Source organism: Emydura macquarii, unplaced genomic scaffold (genome assembly GCF_026122565.2).
Source record: "Emydura macquarii macquarii isolate MOO-44397 ecotype Brisbane River unplaced genomic scaffold, CSIRO-AGI_Emac_v2 contig_3506, whole genome shotgun sequence".
Taxonomy (NCBI): Eukaryota; Metazoa; Chordata; order Testudines; family Chelidae; genus Emydura; species Emydura macquarii.
Genome location: NW_027133643.1, coordinates 3,421,119 through 3,441,297, shown reverse-complemented (window position 1 = coordinate 3,441,297; position 20,179 = coordinate 3,421,119). Strand labels below are relative to the sequence as shown.

General features: G+C 40.3%; 1 protein-coding gene across 1 annotated transcript in view; it reads right to left on the bottom strand.

Annotated features, from left to right (window-relative positions):
- The window catches only part of RNF11 (ring finger protein 11), a 42,872-nt gene that overhangs the window by 3,306 nt on the left and 19,387 nt on the right, over positions 1-20,179 (bottom strand). The window contains exon 2 of the mRNA XM_067535604.1: positions 3,045-3,214. Within this exon, the coding sequence (XP_067391705.1) occupies positions 3,045-3,214 (170 nt within the window). The remainder of the gene's footprint in view (positions 1-3,044; positions 3,215-20,179) is intronic.

Sequence of the window (20,179 nt, the reverse complement as noted above, 5' to 3'; positions counted from 1 at the left end):
GTTGCTCTACACCCAATAACAGTTGTCAGTTGAAGATTTGGTATGGAAAATGTGAGGCTAGAAGACTAGCTGATTGCAAAGCTTGCTATTTAAAAACGTGAAAAAATCATAGAACCATAGTGTTAGAAGGGACCACAAGGGTCATCTAGTCTAACCCCCCTGCCAAGATACAGGATTTGTTGTATATAAACCATCCAAGACAGATGGCTGTCGAGCCTCTTCTTGAAAACTTCCAGTAAAGGAGATTCCAGTGTAACAACAATTCATTCTCAGTCTGTACAATCTTAAATGTATTTTACAGGCATTGCGTTAATAAAAATCTTTCACTAAAATCTCTTAGACACTGGTAATACGGAGGCCAGAAGTTCAATTTGAACATACTGCAATCTAAAGACTGTGCTGGATTTCTCAGCCACAACAAAATTAAACTAAACTTTTACTTCATATAAAGATACTATTGTGTAAAGTATCCCAACAGTAACCCCTAAAATAAAGAATCTAAACAACAAACCAGCACAATGGCTCCTCTGGCATCTGGTCATGAAGGAGACCCTCCAACTGCAAATCTCCAGCTGTATTTATAGGCTCTAAGAGCCATGCTGTCATGTGGCTGCAGCAGTGAGCACATGGCTGGGTGTGAACTATTTGCAGTAGTTGACTTACACATATTAATCATAATTTCACTTTGAAAAACCCCCAAAGTTCTCAAAGTTAAACTATGGGACAAAAACATTTAGGCCAAATCATCCCTCCAAGTCCACACATGGAGGGGGCAAACAACTTGCAAACTGGAGGGAAGGGTGTTGAAGGCAGCAATTCTATGCCACTGTCTCGCTTCCCCCAGCCCCACATCAGCCTGCTCTACCTTGGGAGTGATCTTGATGTTATGCCCCTAAAATTTCACAGAGCCTCCACATGGATGACATTAGCCTCTGGAACAGTAATGCTTTTTATCCCAACTCCTCTCTGTGTAATCTACCAAGGTGGGGGAGGGGCAACCCTTCCTCCCATCCAACAAAATTAGGAGGATGCTGAATGCAAGTTCAGTTTCCAGTGCTCTATGCTGTTATAACCCACATGGGGATGATTTGACCTTATCATCAACACTGTAACTTGTTTGACTAGTGTAGAAAGACCCTCAAACCTGAACATGCAGCTACAATGACTGCAATTCCCCTGCTCTCCATCTTCCACCACAGGCCATTTCCTTCAGACTGAAGGCTCTCAATCACTGCTTTGCTCTGTGCTATAAGTGAAGAAAGGCTGCTGCTTGGTTCAACTGATTCTGTGAGAGATTCTGAAATGAATACTCCTAGGCATGATTTCTTTTTTTAAATTTTGGAATAATCTGCAGTGGCAGATGCTGCCATTTTGAAGAATACAGATTTCAAGGAAGAAAAACTCTGGCATAGTGCTTCATAGCAGTATAAACTGTACAATGTTGCCAATTCCTGTGATTTTATTGAGAATCTTGTGATACCTGGTGGTGTTTTTTTAAAGTCTGAGCTCCTGGAATCATGGGATTATGTGAGAACCTGTTTGTAATTAGTTTAAAATAAACACTCTTAAAACAGTGTGTCCACACAAAGCTGCACTGGTTTAACTAAATCAGGTTTTAAAAATCACATCTGTCGTTAAACAATGTAACTTTTGAGTTTAGGCCAGGCCCCTCTCTCTCAACTCAGCACCTCCCTTCTCATGAGGGACTGTTGTCTGAGCTCTTGATTTCCCTTCCACATGAAGCAGCCAGACGCACTCCAGTGTGCTGCAATCAGATCTGCCCAGACAGCTGTGCTGCTGTTACTTTGCCTTTGACTCAGTGTTCTATTTGGGCCCAGTTAGGAGTATGTGAGCCTGAATCCCAGGGATCCTGAATGACAGAGTGTTGTTCCAGTCCATCAACAGGAATCTCTTGAGACTTGCCCTATGCCTGGAGGACAGAAGCTTAATCTCCATATCCCAGTATAAGTGACTGGGAATCACCAGGGCACCAGAATATTTTCTTTTACACCAAGAGTAGCACACTGTACATCAGCCCACTCTGAGTCTCTACCAAGATAGGAATGAAGGACCAAGTCTCAAATTTTTGGCCCTTATGCAGTAGCATAGTATTTCCATGAGATCACTAGACCAGGTCAAGTCCAGTTTGGCTTGTTGAGAAATGATCAAGTCATTAGTCAAGTGAAGAGATGTCTACCATAATACATCCATTTTCCGCTGCGTACATGAAACTTAAGGAACTTACCTACTATCGCAAGCAGACTTGTAGCTCAAAAATCAAAGCCCTAATGACTCACCATTGAAGACTATTCAAACCTGTGTCCAACTCACTTACCAGAGGGATGGGACAGGACATAGGAAAATTTCAGTGATAGTGGTACATGGAAAACAAAGTCCCTTAAAACCACTACCTGACCTGGAAAGAAAGCTGTACATTTCCTTATCACAGTCAGGCTTCAGAAAAGAGCAAAGGCGAACCTTATTTCTATCAAACCTCAGGAGAATGCTTGCAGCCTGACACTTCCATTAGAATGAATGGGAACTATTAAGCTAAATATATTGTAGCAAGTTAGAAGACAGGAAGCCTTTTCTAGGTAAAAAGAGTGCAGCACGGTAAAAGGCATAGAGTCAGACATGGGAAAAAGGAGACAGAAGGATCAGTAAGGCTAAAAGAACTAGGAGCAGCATGGAGATGGGGAACAAGGGCAGAAAGGAGCACAGATGTTTTTGGAGACAAGATTAGGTAGGTGAAAAACAGGAGCTTTAGTTTGTTAGAGGCAACCCATGGAGGGATTCAAGGACTGGCATGATGTGGTCTGAACTGGGATGAGGAAGACTGTTTCTGCACTGGTATTTTGGCATCCACTTCACCCTAGGGTATATAATCACACTGCTAATCAAGGAAAATGAGGGAAATAAAACAAAGCACAAGTCTTCTCCTCCCAAGATCCATTTTCCTGCAGAAATGTAATTTAAATAAACACAACAAACAAACCAAAAAATAAACCACCACCACCTTAAAACAGCTCAACTGTGTAACTTACTCTCTAATCTTCTTCTCAGAACCATCTCTTCCAGGATCGTAGACTCCTTTAGGCAGGTGCTGAATAAGGCCTATCCTTTGCGCTATTCTAATTTGTTCCTCTTCTGTTAGTTGTGTTGCTAACCGAGTCTGGCTAGGAGTTGGATGATAAACAGGAACTGGAACCTGTTCCTAAAATCAGAAGATTTAAAACAAAAAACAAAGTTTGCTTTGCTGATAATGTTTGCTGACATCAGTGGATTTTGGAATATATTAAAATTTACTATTTACTCTGTTCACTTACTCACTGAAGAATGTTTGCATGCAGCTCTCTCTGCTACCCCACACATTTTTGGCTTAATCATAATGTGGAGAATAGGATAAAGATGATGCCAGCTTCTCAGGAAAACTGGCAATGATCTCTTTTTGGCTGTTCTCTACAAGACTATTTAATTTTGTCTGCAGGAGTTATTCATAGATCAGTTAAACAGATGCACGAACTCCACATGAGAAAAGGCAAACAAAGTTTACATGGATTTAACTAATTGTTAGATGTTCTGCCCAACTATGAAATGTACAGGGAAAATTTCCAAATATAAGTTGATGCATTCTCATTCTGTATATTTATGGAGAATTATTTGTGCCGATGAGCCCAATTTATAGTGAGTGACATGATTTTACACAAGAATCTTTAATTGACTCAGTAATGACAAAAGTATATGTAAACAATCATATACCACCTAAACAATAATTCAGACATTATTGTTATTTCTTAACAACTTTAAATACACTATCTGGACAGTGGACATAATTGTCCAATTAAACATCTGAACTTCTTATACCTTTTATATATTTTTATAAATTCTCTAAAGTTGAACTTGAAGCAACATGTATTTAAAATTTGTATTTCTCACACAAATGAAAATATTTTAAATGTACAAAAAAGGCTTAATCTCTTTGTGACAGATACGGCAATTCCTGGCAATATCCTTAAATGACAGCACTGTATTAAGTTTGTTTTATTGTGGGCCGGGATTGTATGTAACCTCACTAAGCGGGAGATGTAACAAATATTGCAATCCCATGCAGAATCTTTGGAGTCCAGTGTTTGAAATGAATGGTTTAGGTATACTTGTAATCTACTCCATAAGGAAGGGCCTACCATAGATCCTCCAGGAACTAAAAACAGTGGGTGGTAATTGAGGCAAACCAGCCAGGTTGCAATATCTCCAGAGAGGTATCATCACCTTCAGGAGAGGCTCACATATACTAGCTCAAATTAATTTCTCCAGAAACCAACAAAGAAAGGACTTGTAAATAAATAGCCTAAATTTAAGCAGACACAGGACCTTCTTTCTAATCTGGCAAATGGACAGGACCTATTAGGTCTAATCCTTGCAGAACGGTTGGAAGGATTTGACATACTAGGGCCCATAAGGCTAATGGATGGCATCTGATAAGCTTATTAGCATGTGTGTAGAGTCTTTTATTGTTTTTAATACGTATTATTTGTAATGCTTTTCACCTTAAAAATAAATTGCTTGCTTACACAGAGCTGTGTTGTAACTGAGTGCAATTAAGCTCTTCATAACCTTCGGAGAGAAAGTAAAGTGCAGATGCTTTCCTGTTTAGGCAGTCTAGCTTGCTGGGAATATCATAGTGCTGGCAGGGAATTGTGCAGACTGGAAAAGCCCTGGTCAGGAGGGAGAAAGATAAAGGTCTCTGCCCAAGAGAGGTGACGGCTGAGGAACGGTTACGTGGGTGCTCTTGGTAAACCACGCAGGGGTAATACAAATGCAGTTACTGTGAACTGTGACACTCTTCTTCACCATGTTCTCACAAACAGACACTTCTAAGTGTTGCTTAACCTTATTTCAGATTCTTAAATCAGTGTTTAAACCTTGTATCTATATTGGTTATATTTAAAACAGAATTTTGGAAAACTGAAACCACCATTTACATTAGTGTTTGTTAGGACAATATTTGATACATGACCTAAGTATCAGTAGATATAAGGCAGTATATTATTTGCATTAAAGCCATTTAACAGTGTCTCTTCATTGCATGGTGTGAAATTACATATTTGTATGTCGAAGACACAACATCATTAGTTAATCATCTATTTTTCTTATAGTTCATGTTTAGAAGAAATTGCTTCATATTAATCATATAATATGAAGCTATGTCAGCCCACACACAGGAAAATCAGACACAGGAAATCTGAGACTCCGCAAGGTCCCCATAAAGGCATTTCCATTTTAACATCACCAGCTGGGAAGAGATCAGGCTTTACATCTCACAGAATAACTAGCAGGTTCAGCTCCCAAAACCTGAGGATCTTTATGGAACCGCTAGCTCACTAGTCACACCCATCTGACAACTTTGTGCCCTTTCAGTCTATCACCGTTCCCTCCGCCCCTCCGACATCATACTCCTGTGGAAGTCACAGTACCAAGAAATCTCATGTGAGCTGCTGGGATTTTTGCACCATGGAGTCCATTTAAGTTAACACTGACCCATTCAACAATTACTTAGGTGGGGAATCTCCATGAGTTACAGGGAAGAGGAAAGAGTGGAACAATACAACATTGCCCTCCCCCTCCCACAGGTTTCTACCAGTCTGGGTCAAGGTTAGCGAACTAGTTGAGAATATTTATGCAATATGCTAATCAACCTTTAGGACTCAATAAACCTCCTGGTAACCTCATACAGAAGGCTAGAGTTTCAGCTGAATACACACAGCCTGTTAGAGTCTTCTCACAACACAGACAGACTATGATATAAGCAAGGTGTTGCATCTGCGAATACATGAACGCACTGACCTGCAAGAATCTCAAAAGGTAGATACAGAAAAGACCCAGTAGGCCATGCAGTCCATCTTCTGTCAATATATGAGTGTTTCCTACCGAACACCTCCTAGTATTTTTGTCCAGCCTAGTTTTAAATATCCCAAGCAAAAGGGCTTTCCACTGGGAGACTGTTCCAAACAAATCTCCCTGTCAGGATGCTTTCCTTAATATGATCTCATCACTATTAGTTATTCCTTCTTATCTGACACTAAATAATTTCTCTCTCTCCAGGAGAGAAATATTCACCCTGTGAATATCTGTAGATTTATGTCCAACCTGGAAGCCAAGCTATGAGTATCTAAGTTTATGATTTTTGTTTACAAATCGTGATCATTTTTGTTGTGGATTTGTGCACTCAATGATCCCAGTGATCTTTTTTGCTTCCTGTGTCAGGTTGTCTTTGTACTACACTTATATGTCTGACAACCAATTAAGTCAAGAATTTGCAGTTGCCAGCTGTGAGTCTACAACAGTGATTCTCAAGCCATGACCCGCTTGCAGTCCAATCAGCACACAGCTACGGCCCATGTGACAGCCTCAGTGCCATACAGTAGTACATATATTGTGTGGATGTGGCCCACTTAACATATAAAGAGCTGCATACGTGGCCCACAATGGTAAATAGGTTGAGAACCACTGGTCTACAATATAACATACTCGACAAGAAACTTTTCACAGATGAGTAGCTTCAGAGGAAGACAAAAAATGGTGCTGGCTTTCACTGTTAAGCCATCATATTAGTGATTAAAAAAACAGGAACACTGACAAGGTCCCATGAAAATGCATAAATCAGTATTAATGGAAGTAAAAATAGGCAATGCTACAGTACGCATGATTAAGAGTGCCTGAAGGCACTGTTAATCTCCCCTCCAATTATTAAACTATAAAAGTTGGCCCATCAAACCCAATCAGCAGTCCATTATGTAAATATTTTAGTAAAAACAACATGCGTAGTACAGGGCGCAATGCTAGCTTGCACTGACAACTTTTTTCATTTTTTTTTTTTTTGATGATTAAGAAAAAGCTTGTGAAATGTTTTGTGATGCATATATTTGTGGGTACTACTTTCAGAACTTTTCAAAAATATTTTTTCACTGAAAGTGAGAATTCTGATTTCTTTAGCCCAGTTCTTTAGAACAATGATTTATTTTGTTCTAAGGGGGGTTCAAAATATTAGATGAAGAAGTAGATTTTAAATATGATATGGATATGGGACATCAAGGATTTTCATGTTTTTATACTGATATATTTAACCCCTAGCAATATTCTTCTGAATGCAAGCCCCGTAGTGCTTTTTAAGCATCTTTTCCCACAAGAAGGTGGTTTCATTAGGTATGAGTTCCACTCTGCAGATTTCTTCTTAAAACATCATCATTTATCTGGCAAGATAGATACAACCTCTAGACAATGGTTGCTTATGCTGCTGAAAAACTGCTTTTCTCTAAGCTCATGTTGTATAGCATTTTCATCTTGTACTTGCTTACATAATGATTTTGTAATACTCTGAAAACAGGTCAATGGTAGATCAGAAATTCTTAATTCCGGATAAAGATTATTTTAAGATTACTTTAGTCCACATAACAGCAGTATGTTATATGAATTTGTTTAAATATATAATCTTTAGAATCACGCCAACCTGCACAATTTGCCCTTTGACCGTCCTGCTCCCTACAAGGTAGGAAGTACTAATTCACAACTTATACATAGATCTATTTAGCTCTGAAGAAATATATCAGTATAACTTCACATTACTCTTTTTTAAAAAGGAAATATTATATGAGGAGCAATCATACCATGTGGATATTTAAAGGAACACTCAAATTTGTTGTTAATGTCTTCTTAAGATTATTACACCTAAAATGATGAAAAATCTATATATTTTTATCACATATGCTGTTTGTCAGTTACTTTTTGCATTTTTTAACTTGGACAATGGAAGTCAGTAAAAATCAGTTTCACTTTCTGGTTCACACTGTTGCAGTGTTTGGGTTGCAAACACCACTGGGGAATGTTTATTTGTTTAAAAACAACTGTACTAAGTGGGATTTAAACATAAATAATGGAAACATTTGTTTTGTGTAAGCCTTAAAAAAATAAACATCAAAATTTTGGGCCAAATACTTTCTGTCAATTATTCAGACACCAGAACAGTCAATTGGAAGAACATCAATTCTTTTAATTGCATTTAGACACATTGACGGTGTAGATGTAAAATTATGTTTTTATTAAAGGGCTGAAATGGCCATAAAGCAGTGCCTTAATTTTCACATTCCATAGTTGTGTCATCTGCCAAAGCATGAGCTGAAATGTGGAAATAAAGAAGAGAAAAGGCCTTACGTGGTTTTCCTCCCTTCCATTTTACCTCTGGGAAATGCAGGGAGAGCTGGAGTGAAAAGTCAGGGAACAGGAGAGCAATTCAGGAGAATGAGAAGTTAAGGAGGGCAGGAAACATTTTTGTTAAAGTCATCTCATGCAGTAACACTGGTGTTTCAGATCGAATCTGATGCTGGCATTTTCCGAAGCAGAATGATGTGCAGCAAGCCCACATTCCAATGAATGCAAAAAGGTGATGTGAAGTGAACGGACAGGTTCCCACTGACTTTAAAGAACTTTGGATCAAGCTGTTACCAAGTATGTGTGTATTGGGTTGTTTTCTCATTTGTACTATCATGCATTTTTTCCAAACTGAATTCCACTTGGTTATTTCTGTAATATCCCTAGTGAATTTCACAATCTTCTGCTCTTCTTATTTTCATTGGTTATAAGATTTATTTGGGGTGGGATGGGAGCTGTTTTTGTAAATGTTATTCTGGTTATACTGGAAATGCTTTATCAGACTATCATATTAAGATTTATTCTGAGATAATTTACTTATCCTCCCCCAAATTGTATTATTTTAAAACCACACGCTATTACTGTGTGAATTATAGTATTATTATGGTAGGTTACTTTAATAACTTTAGAACATATCTGCCAATTTTATAATAGCCTTTTCTTGTTATACAGAAGAAAGAGTAGTTCATACATATAGCTTAATACCAGTTAATAAAACACAATTTAATGAACTTGTTAACCATAATTTTGTTTTAACTCCTCATTACATTTTATTTCTGCTTCCAAATAGCCAGTCAAAATGTAAGTAATTTTGCACCACACCTAAACAAATATGCTTTAGTTTTCAAAAACAGAAGCATTTTTTTTTAATTTGTAAGGAGACTTAGGACACACAACCAGATCAGTCAAAGGGAGTAGATGCTATTGTACAAGTTAGAATCAGTAATAATGGCTTTGTTAAGCAGACTATTCATTTAACAGTAATAGTCAGTAATGTCTAAAGGAAGCACTAAACTGACATCTTGTTAGTTAAAATGGTAACTGATTCCTGATCTACCATGTCTTCAAAGCCACAAAAGTCTTGTTTGATATTAAGAAATGGACTGGATGAAAACTATGAAGAGGGTTCCACATGCATGTAATTCTCTCCCAACAAACACACGGCAGAACTATGTTACTTTTTCAAACAGATCACCGTGCCACTCCACAAAATATGTAACCTAATACCGCTTGATAATACAGTATTAAGCAGAGGAATAAAATACAACTATGATTCTGTGCACACCTCAAGAATGTGCAACACCTTATGTCAGGGAAACCAGGATCCCTATCAACAGACTAATCACACATAGTTTATGGTTTGACGGACTTGTTTCTTTAAAATAGTTGTACAGTAAGTCTGGTTTTGCTTTATTTCAGAATGTAGGTTTCAAAACAATAATACTTAGAAATATAGATGGAGTATGTATCTAACAGGGTGGTTTGCTCCTTAAGGGCTGGAGGGTCTGGGGCCAGCCAACCCTGATTATGAAGGAGGCACACCTGGGTTATATCAGGGGCTTCATAAAAACGGACATACTGGGTCAGGCCAATGGTCCATCTAGCCCACTATCCTGTCTTCCAACAGTGGCCAATGCCAGGTGCTTCAAAGGGAACGAATAGAACAGGTAATCATCAAGTGATTCATCCTGTTGCCCATTCCCAGCCTCTAGCAAACACCAATCCCCACTTATCTTGGCTAACAGTCATTGATGGACCTATCCTCCATGAACTCATCTAGTTCTTTTTTGAACCCCGTTATAGTCTTGGCCTTCACAACATCCTCTGGCAAGGAGTCCCACAGTTTGCCTGTGCACTGTGTGAAAAATACTTTTTTGTTCATTTTAAACCTGCTGCCTATTAATTTCTTTGGTGACCCCTAGTTTTTGTGTTAGGAGGAGGAGTAAATAACACTTCCTTATTTACTTTCTCCACACCAATCACGATTTTATAGACCTCTACCATATCCCCCCTTAGTCATCTCTTCCAAACTGAAAAGTCCCAGTCTTATTAATCTCTCCTCATATGGAAGCTTTTCCATATCCTTAATCACTTCAGTTGCCCTTCTTTTCTGTACCTTTTCCAATTCTAATGTATAATTTTTGAGATGGGGCGACCAGATCTGTACACAGTATTCAAGATGTGGGCGTACCATGGATTTATAAAGAAGGTTATACGAAACCCTGATATTACTGTGTCCCATTGATTATCTTCATTCCACCAAATTTCTGTGATGCCTATTATATCAATGTCCTCATTTAATACAAGGCACTCAAGTTCACCCCTCTTAGTATTTAGACTTCTAGCATTCGTATATAAGCACTTCAAAAAATTGTCACTTTTTAGCTGTCTGCCATTATGTGATGTAACTGAATGGGACTTTTTTTCATTTGACTGTTTCTCATCAGATCATACCCATATTTTATCCTCTTCCATCCTCTCCTCCTCACTAGGATATAGAGAATCTCCATTAATAGATCCTCCCTAAGGGATGTCTCTGTCCGAACCACATGCTCCTCTACACCTGTTGGCTTTCCCCAAGCCTTAGTTTAAAAACTGCTCTACGACCTCTTTAATTTTACGTGCCAGCAATCCAGTTCCATTTTGGTGTAGGTGGAGCTCATCCTTCTTGTACAGGCTTCCCCTTTCTCAAAAGGTTTCCCAGTTCCTAATAAATCTAAATCCCTCCTCCCTATACTATCATCTCATCCATGCATTGAGACCCTGCAATTCTGCCTGTCTAACTGGCCCGGTGCATGGAACTGGAAGCATTTCAGAGAATGCTACTATGGAGATCCTGGACTTCAATCTCTTACCTAGCAGCCTAAATTTAGCCTCCAGGACCTCTCTCCTATCCTTCCTATGTCATTGGTATCAACAATGTACCACAACCACCGGCTTTCTCAGCACTACACATACATCTGCCTAAATGTCTCGAGAGATCTGCAACCTTTGCACCCAGCAGGCAAGTCACCATGCGGTTCTCCCAGTCATCACAAACCTAGCTATCTATGTTTCTAATGATTGAGTGCCCCATTACTATTATCTAAGTTTCCTAATAACTGGAGTTCCCTCCCCCAGAGAGGTATCCTCAGTGCGAGAGGATACCATATCATCATCAGGAAGGCAGGTACCAACTATGGGATTGTTTTCCTCCACTCCAGTATGATTTCTCCTTCCAAGACTTTCGTCCTCCTCAACAGTATAGAGACTGTCATACTGGCTGTAGAACCATCCTACTGTATACTGGAAAGTCTCATCTATGTACCTCTCTGTCTCTCTTAGCTCCTCCAGTTCAGCAACCCTGGTCTCCAAAGCCCATATGCAGTCTCTGAGGGTCAGGAGCTCCTTGCTCCAAATGCACACATACGCCACCTGCCCACAGGGCTAGTAGTCATACATGTTGCATTCAGTGCAATAATCTGGATAGCCCCCACTCTGTTGCTGGACTTCTGCCTGCATTCTCTTTTTACTCCTGCAGCTCTTTCTTTCATTTTTGTTTGTTTTTCCTTATAAAGAGTAGCAGGAAGCTGCAGGATGTAGCCGACAAGAGAACGAAGCCAGGGCTAGCGCTCCAGTTGGAAAGGATTGGGACGGATGGCTTTGGGTGGAGCAGATTAGGATGGAGGAAGAACTCTGTGTGTGGCAGAAGAACCAGGGCGGACACTTTATATGTTATAGTTATAGACCAGTGGTTTCCAAACTCTTTCACGTCGCGTACCATTAACATAAAACGCCACCATCTATAGGGGCGGGAGGAAGGGGTGGGACTGGGAAGGGGGAGCGGCCACTGCATTGCCGGGGAGGGGGGGGGGAGGAGGCAGCGCTGGAGCAGCTCCTGGCCAGCCCCCCAGCAGCAGGTGGACGTGTACCATTGGAGATGGCCTGCATACCACTGGTGGTATGCGTACCACAGTTTGGGAACTGCTGTTATAGACTTTACTTTTGGGACACTGAGGATTTTGAACCATTTCTGTTATTAAACCAGCCCTGGGTGGGGGTGCTGCTAGCCACAAGAGAGGGTGTGTAGAGTTCTTCAGGGAGCTAGCAGAGGCAGGGTGTCTGCAAAGTAACCTCTGGCCACAAGGGGTGCTCAATAAGTGGTAACCCTGCAATACCGTGGGAGGGAAGGGAGGAAGGGTTCTGATATCACTGCATTACACAAAGTCCATTTTAACAGGACATTATCACTGTTTACTCTCCCTCATTTGAAGGTCCCTTTGGGAAGTCTGGCAATGGTGAAGGACAAAAACATCACAGCATTAAACATTTCTAACCTTGAGTTTCCCTTTACTGTTGTAGGTATCATAATTAACATGGCTTTCTTTTTGTAAGAGAAACTACAAGGAACAGACTTTTCATGCAGAAATACCTTTGAGTTAGCATCCATTGTTGCAGAGGCAGGAGGGAAATAAAATATGGTATCTGTGTAGAATCTACAGAACTAAGCCCAAACCTGCACACCATTGCTCCCTGGCATACTGCTTAATTACTATAAATAGTAGTCCTATTTGAAACCAAAAAAATGGTCAAAACGTGGGGCAATTTTTATTAATATGCAAAAGTGTACAAGATTAAAAATGTGAGTAATTTACTGAGAGAACAACTAGGTGTTTGACACCCAGGACAAGGGTATTCAGTATTGCACATGTGGTTTACATAAAAGGAAGAAGAAGCTTTTAAGAAAATGAAAGATACTGTATCTCCTAGTTCTTGCTGTTTTTATGTTTTTATCATCTTTTCCTCCATATTAAATGTTCCTGGAGTGAAATCCTGGCCCCACTGAATTCAATGGGAGTTTTGTCATTAGCTTCAGTGGAGTCAGGATCTCATTCCTCATCTTTCTCCTTAGATTTTATTTTTTTCCTAATATTTTCCTTTCATAAATCATTCATACTTTCTTCTGTTTCTGGACTCTTCCACACTCTCTCTTCTTGGCTATGTTTCTTTCCTCCTTCTCCCTATGAACCCCTTAGCATTCCTGCCCTTTTCAAGAATTTACGAAAAGTCCTCCACTTCATTGCTGAGAATGTATCACTGTCAGCAGACCAGGCTTCTCCCAAGCTCCAAATCATGTGCTGCCACGCCCAGTCTTTTGCAAGGAGGTTTCCTTAACAGAAGTTAGTAAACAAACAAAAACTGTCTTAACTCATAACATAACCTATGTCTTCAAGGCAACCCCAGGTCTCTGGTGCTCCTGTCCTGTTCTTGGCAGCTTCCCACTTCCAGTCTGTTCTGCTCCCTTCCTGGAGCAGCAGCTCCAGGGCTGCTTCTCTGTGCCCTGAGCCCCTGGCTTCAGGGCCCCACCACAGGAGCTAGCTCTACTCCAGTGTGGTCTTGCCTTCCCTGTTCCCTCCCCAGCACACGGCCTTTCTGTCCTTCTCCTCCAGTTGCCCATTAGCAGCCCTTTATAGGCCCAGGTGTAGCCCAGCCCTGTTTAATTGGCTGGATTGGGCTCATTTGTTCTGCCCAGGGGAGCTGGGCTTTGTCTATCCACAGGGATCAGCTACCCTGTGACAATCAAGTACTATATTTTTCTCTCCTTTCCAGATTGAATGTGACCAACTTCTAAATTGTCATTACCAGAAGACAGAACAGTCCACTGGACATCCTCTCCCCCATCCTTAAATCTCCCATTTCATTGCTGAGAAAATATTTTTTTAAAGTGAAAGACTGGTAAGCACCGCTGGTGACAGACCAACTGCTGTCTCTGATCGTTAATAAACACAATCCATTCTGAGAGCAGTGAGCACTGGCACTGAGAGTAATGCCAGTGCAAAAAGAAGGAAAGTACAGATAAGACCAGTACTGGCTTCTGCTCTATTGGAAAAGAACAAGAATGATTACAGAAAGAGACTTTGTTCTCAAGCTTCTAAAATAGTGCTGTCAGAGAGAAACAAAAAAACCTACCTACTGTTAAGTTAAATAGTTGATTGCCCTTTTCCATTGCCCAGGAATTGCTGCCAATACTGATTTACTGAATTTTGCATTTCAGTTGTAAACTACCTAAGTGTTCTGTTAAAGTCACCTTCTCTGAAATCTGATTAGCCATCAATGCAAATGTAAATATGAAATATTAGTGAGGAAGGAATCAAGAGAAAAATAATAATCTTAATGAAGAATAATCTTCTTGTCACAACCAACCAATTTTACACTTCAATTATTGCACAGCATGTTTCCTTGGCTCCAGGATCATTTCCTAGGGTATATTTCAGCCAAATTAGTTTTCATCTGTCAGCTCCCCAACAGAGTTTGTTGTGTTCAGTTCCTCTCCATACTGATCCTACCAAACTGCAGTATATTAATTTCTTCTAGGTGTCCCAAGACACAACTCTCAATCAATGTACTTCTCAGTCTGTCTTAGGCTATATCTTCACTAGAAACACTGCAGCTGTGCCACTGTAGCATAGATACTTACTATAGTGACAGAAGGGGTTCTTTGCTGTAGTAAATCCACCTCTCTGAGAGGTGGTCAACCTAGAGGTGTCTACGCAGGAGTTTAGGTCATCTTAATTAAATTGCGCAGGGCATGAGATTTTTCACAGCACTGAGCAATGTAGTTGAGCTGACCTAACTTTGTAGTGTAGACCAACCCTGAGGCCCCATGTCTGAAAACTGCTTCCCAGAGAATGGGATTCTAATCTCTGGTTGGAGCCCCACTGAAGTCAATGGGGCTCTATGCAGGGGTGCTCCTATGGAGTAGCTTGCAGGAACAGGCCTTAGCTTCTTTAAAAAAAAAGTTTTCTGTAATAAAACTTCTAGTGGAAATATAAAGGTGTCATGTAATATATCATTTGGAAACTAATGACACATTGGTGATTAATATCATTGTGAAATGTACGCATTAACACTATATGAGGAACTATGGATATTAACTGATATTATGCTTTCAAGTCTGTGACCAAAGGGAGAAACAGGTTTTCTCCAATGAAATTAACCAAGGTGTGACCAAAGACAAAGAAAAGCGTATTTATGTGCACCCTGAAGAAAGCCATCAACTGAGCAAGTGGGAAAAGATGACTACTTAACAATCTCGATGGGGGATGGAGACTGCACCCTCCAGAAAGCCTTCTTGCCTCCTGAAGTCAGGTCGTTGAACTTTAGTAGATATAAGCAAAGACAAAAAACCATTTTGGCATCCTTGACCTGCAGAGACAAAGGAATCAAGCACTCTCAGATCTGTGGAGGGGCCTTGACCATAGAGCCTGGTCAGCCATGCTGGAAGAGAGACTAAATGAGAAATACTTCTTTGAACAAGAGAATCTAGTTTGTTAAATCATGTTTTAGTCTTAGAAGTATATTTTTACTTTTGTTTGTTTGTAGTCCTTTCTAACTTTATTTCTTACTCTTGGTATCACTTAAATCTATTCCTCTTTGATTAATAAACTTGCTTTACTTTTAATTAGGCCTGTCAATTAATTTCAGTAAATGCATATGATTAACGCAAAACAAATTAACTAGATTTTAAAAAACAGTCACGATTAATCACACCGTAAAAAAAACACAGAAAAGAAATGGTATTGTTTCAATTCACCTCATACAAGTTCACTCGGTCCTATCTGTTGTTCCACCAATCATTAAGAAAAACAAGCTTGCTTACTTTTACAGGAGATAATGCTGCCTGCTTCTTATTTACAGTGTCATCTGAAAGTGAGAACAGGCATTCGCATAGCACTGTTATAACCAATGTTGAAAGGTATTTATGTGCCAGATTTGCTAAACATTCGTATCCCCTTCATTCTTTTAACTTGTAGGCTCTAAAGTTTTACATTGTTTTGTTTTTGAGTTCAGTTATGTTAAAAAAAATTCTACATTTGTAAGTTGCACTTTCATGATAAAGAGACTGCATTACAGTACTTGCATGAGATAAACTGAAAAATACTATTTCTTTGGTTTATCTTTTTTACAGTGCAAATATTTGTAATAAAAAATAACAAAGTAAGCACTGTACACTTTGTATTCTGTGTTGTAATTGAAATTGATATATTTGAAAATGTGGAAACATCCAAAATATTTGTAATAAATTTAAATTGGTATTCTATTATTGTTTAACAGTGCGATTAAAACTGCGATTAATCGTGACTATTTTTTTAATCTCTCAATAAATTGTGATTATTTTTAAACGTTTGACAGCCCTACTTTTAATATAAACCAACACAGTGATGTTTGTCAAAGCCCAGTTGAATGAATGAACTGCTGTTTACTGTCCCTTTAAAGAAGCAGTGCACTTAACTTCTGAGAGTGTTCCAGGAGAGGGCTACTACAGGGCAGACAGTATGGGAGAAATTCAGGACTGGGGAGTGTTGCTATCTCACAGACTTTAAGGGACAGAAGGACCATCATGATCATCTAGTCCAGTCGTTCTCAACCTTTTCAAAGTGCTACAGAACTCTCATTGTTTAAACCTTTTCAAAACTACTGTACCCCTTTCAGCAGTCTGGTTTGTCTTACATACCCCAAGTTTCACCTCACTTGAAAACTACTTGCTTACAAACTCAGACATAAAAACACAAAAGTGTCACAGCACGCTATTACTGGAAAAGTGCTTACTTTTTTATTTTTACCATATAATTATAAAATAAATCAGCTGGAACACAAATACTGTACTTACATTTCAGTGTGATACTTAAGCCTGTTTTTCACTTGTGAGGCCTTGTCTGAAACTGGAGCCTCTCCACTCAGAGCTGAAGCATAGTACTTAACTTTGCGGGGCCTTCTGTGGCATTGGACCCTGGGCAATTGCCCTGTTGGCCATCATCTAATACTAGCCCTGCACTTGCAACCTCCCCCAAACCTGTCCTGCAATTCTCAGGTTGAGACACACTGATCTAGATGACTTGAGTACCCTCTGCAAGACTTCTGCGTACCCCCAAGGGTATGCGTGCCCGATTGAGAACCACTGATCTAGTCTGATCTCCTGCACACTGCAGGCCATAGAACCTCACCCACCTGCTCCTGTAATAGACCCCTAGCCTCTGGCTGAGTTATTGAAGTCCTCAAATCATGTTTTAAAGACTTCAAGTTACACTAGTTTAAAACGGCAAGTGACCCATACCCCTTGCTGCAGAGGAAGGCGAAAAACCTCCCACAGTCTCTGCCAGTCTGACCTGGGGCGAAATTCCTTCCCAAGCCCAAACATGGCAATTCTGTTCCATATCTTCATCAATGATTTAGATAATGGCATAGAGAGCACACTTACAAAGTTTGCAAAGGATACCAAGCTGGGAGGTGCTGCAAGTGCTTTGGAGAATAGGATTAAAATTCAAAATGATCTGTATAAACTGGAGAAATGGTCTGAAGTAAAAAGGATGAAATTCAATAAAGGACAAATGCAAAGTACTCCACTTAGGAAGAAACAATCAGCTGCACACATACAAAATGGGAAATGACTGCCTAAGGAGGAGTACTGTGGAAAGGGACCTGGGGGGTCATAGTGGATCACAAACTAAACATGAGTCAACAGTGCATTGTTGCAAAAAAAAACAAACATCATTCTGGGATGTATTAGCAGAAGTGTTCTAAGCAAGACACAAGAAGTAATTCTTCTGCTCCACTCTCCGCTGATTAGGCCTCAACTGGAGTACTGTGTCCAGTTTTAGGTGCCACATTTCAAGAAATATGTGGACAAATTGGAGAAAGTCCAACAATTGGAGAAGACCAACAAAAATGATTAAAAGTCTAGAAAACATGACCTATGAGGGAAGATTGATAACACTGGGTTTGTTTAATCTGGAGAACAGAAGACTGAGGGGAGACATGATAACAGTTTTCAAGTACATAAAAGGTTGTTACAATGAGGAGAGAGAAAAAAATGTTCTCTTTAACCTCTGGGTTAGGACAAGACACAATGGGCTTAAATTGCAGTAAAGGCAGCAAGGTTGGACATCAGGAAAAACTTCCTGCCAGGGTGTTTAAGCCCTAGAATAAATTGCCTAGGGAAGTTGTGGAATCTCCATCATTGGAAATTTTTAAGAGCAGGTTAGACAAACACCTGTCAGGGATTGTCTAGTTAATACTTAATCCTGCCTTGAGTGCAGGAGACGGGACTAGAAGACCTTTCAAGGTCCCTTCTGGTCCTACGATTCTATGATCAGTAAGACCCTCAGCATGTGGGCAAGACCCACCAGCCAGACACTTGGGAAAGAATTCCCTTGAGTAACTCAGAGCCCTCCTCCTCGAGTGTCCCATCACTGGCCGTTGGAGATATTTGCTGCTAGCAGTCGCAGATCAGCTACATGTTATTGTAGGCAATCTCATCATACCATCCCTTCCATAAATTTATCAAGCTCAGTCTTGAAGGCAGTCAGATTTTTTGCCCCCACTGTTCCCCTTGTCACCTTGCACAGAGTAACCAAGGCTGGTGGAAGCCAGGGTGAAGCTATTGCGTTGTGGGCATGCTACTGGTGTCAGGGCTCTGAACCAAGGCTGCACAGCCCAGAGACACCCAACGATACAGAGCAGGCAGTGACAAAACCCTTTACTGGTCTGGGCTGAATCCCAAAGTGTCTCACACAACCATTCAGATCCATATTTACACTGCTTAGAAAATGTAATGCATCAATCAAATATAAATCAAAAGAATAATATTGACTAAAACAATTAGTATTGATCATCTTACTGTAACATTTACAGACCCTCAACTTGGTTGGGACCCTATTGTGCTAGGCTCTGTACAGACTGATAGCAAAAGGCCCATTACAACCTGGCTCTGGACAGTGCCCTCTGTACAGTCACCATTCTGTTGTAAGTGGATCCAAACATTGGGTCTGCGCTGAGTCTAGTCACTGTTTCTAGCTCTGGGTCTATAGGGTACAAATCCCAGGTTCAGACCTCTTGCCTGAGCCCTACCGTGGGATTTGGGACTCTGCAGTCCAGCTGGCCTGGTCCCCAAAATCAGTAGTTCAGACCTCCAGAACACCCTGATTGCATACACATGCTCCCCTCAAATTCTACCTATCTATGAGCATTCTGGCTTCTAAATTAACCCCTTTGGGAAACAATGTGGCAGGAAAGAAAGGCACATAGTTTTAGCAAAGGAAGTTCTTAACCACAGACACAACTCTTAAACCGCATGGTAGAGTTATAGATCTTTGCACAACAGACTTCCTTAGCACATCCTTTGCTAGTCAGATTCACCTCTTCTGTAATTATGAGATCTGTTAGCACTTCAGGCTCTAGGCAGTGTTCCTTTTGTCTTCTCTCTCTCCAGTCAGTACTTCTTGCATGTGGTGATGGATGGGCCTCTCTGCTCAGAGAAGCATCCCCTCTCCTTAAATATAGTCTCTCTCTCCATTGACCATGTGCTTCATTGGAAAGCTTTTCCCTTCCCTCCTGTGGGCCCTGTACAGAAAAAACTGTTTTGAGAGGGAAGTGGTGGGGGGAGTTTGTGCAGCAGTTGAGCAAGAATCAGTGTTGATGGCCCTAGTTTGCTGTCCTGATGACTCCTCCCTGACGGTCCTTCAGTGAGGTGTCCTGGGTAGGGCAGCTATCTGAAATGTAATTTAACAACTCCGTCTGGAAAAAGGTTAAACGTGTTCAGCACATAATACCAAAAAGGAGATCGTAACATGAGGGACTCCTAAAATTAAGATTACAACACAAAATAGAGTTCACAGTTGGATACAGACATATCCCACTCTGTCACAGCCCCAAAGAACACACAATGCAGTTTAAGACAAGATGTAATGTGGGTAAGGGAGAATTGTGGATGGGTTTTTCTTTGTTATTAATGAAAATAAATAGGCAGATCAAAAGCAGTAGTCTCAGCTCACCACCTTCCTAGCTATTATCAGCTTACAGCTTTCTGTAGGCATCCTGGTGGAAGTGAGTATTAAGGAGGGATTTGAAGGAGGATACAGCAGTGATTTTACAGATTAGGTTTTTTGGGTGGACGGTGTTCCATGCATACAACACAGTGTTTCTCAGTGAAGTTGTT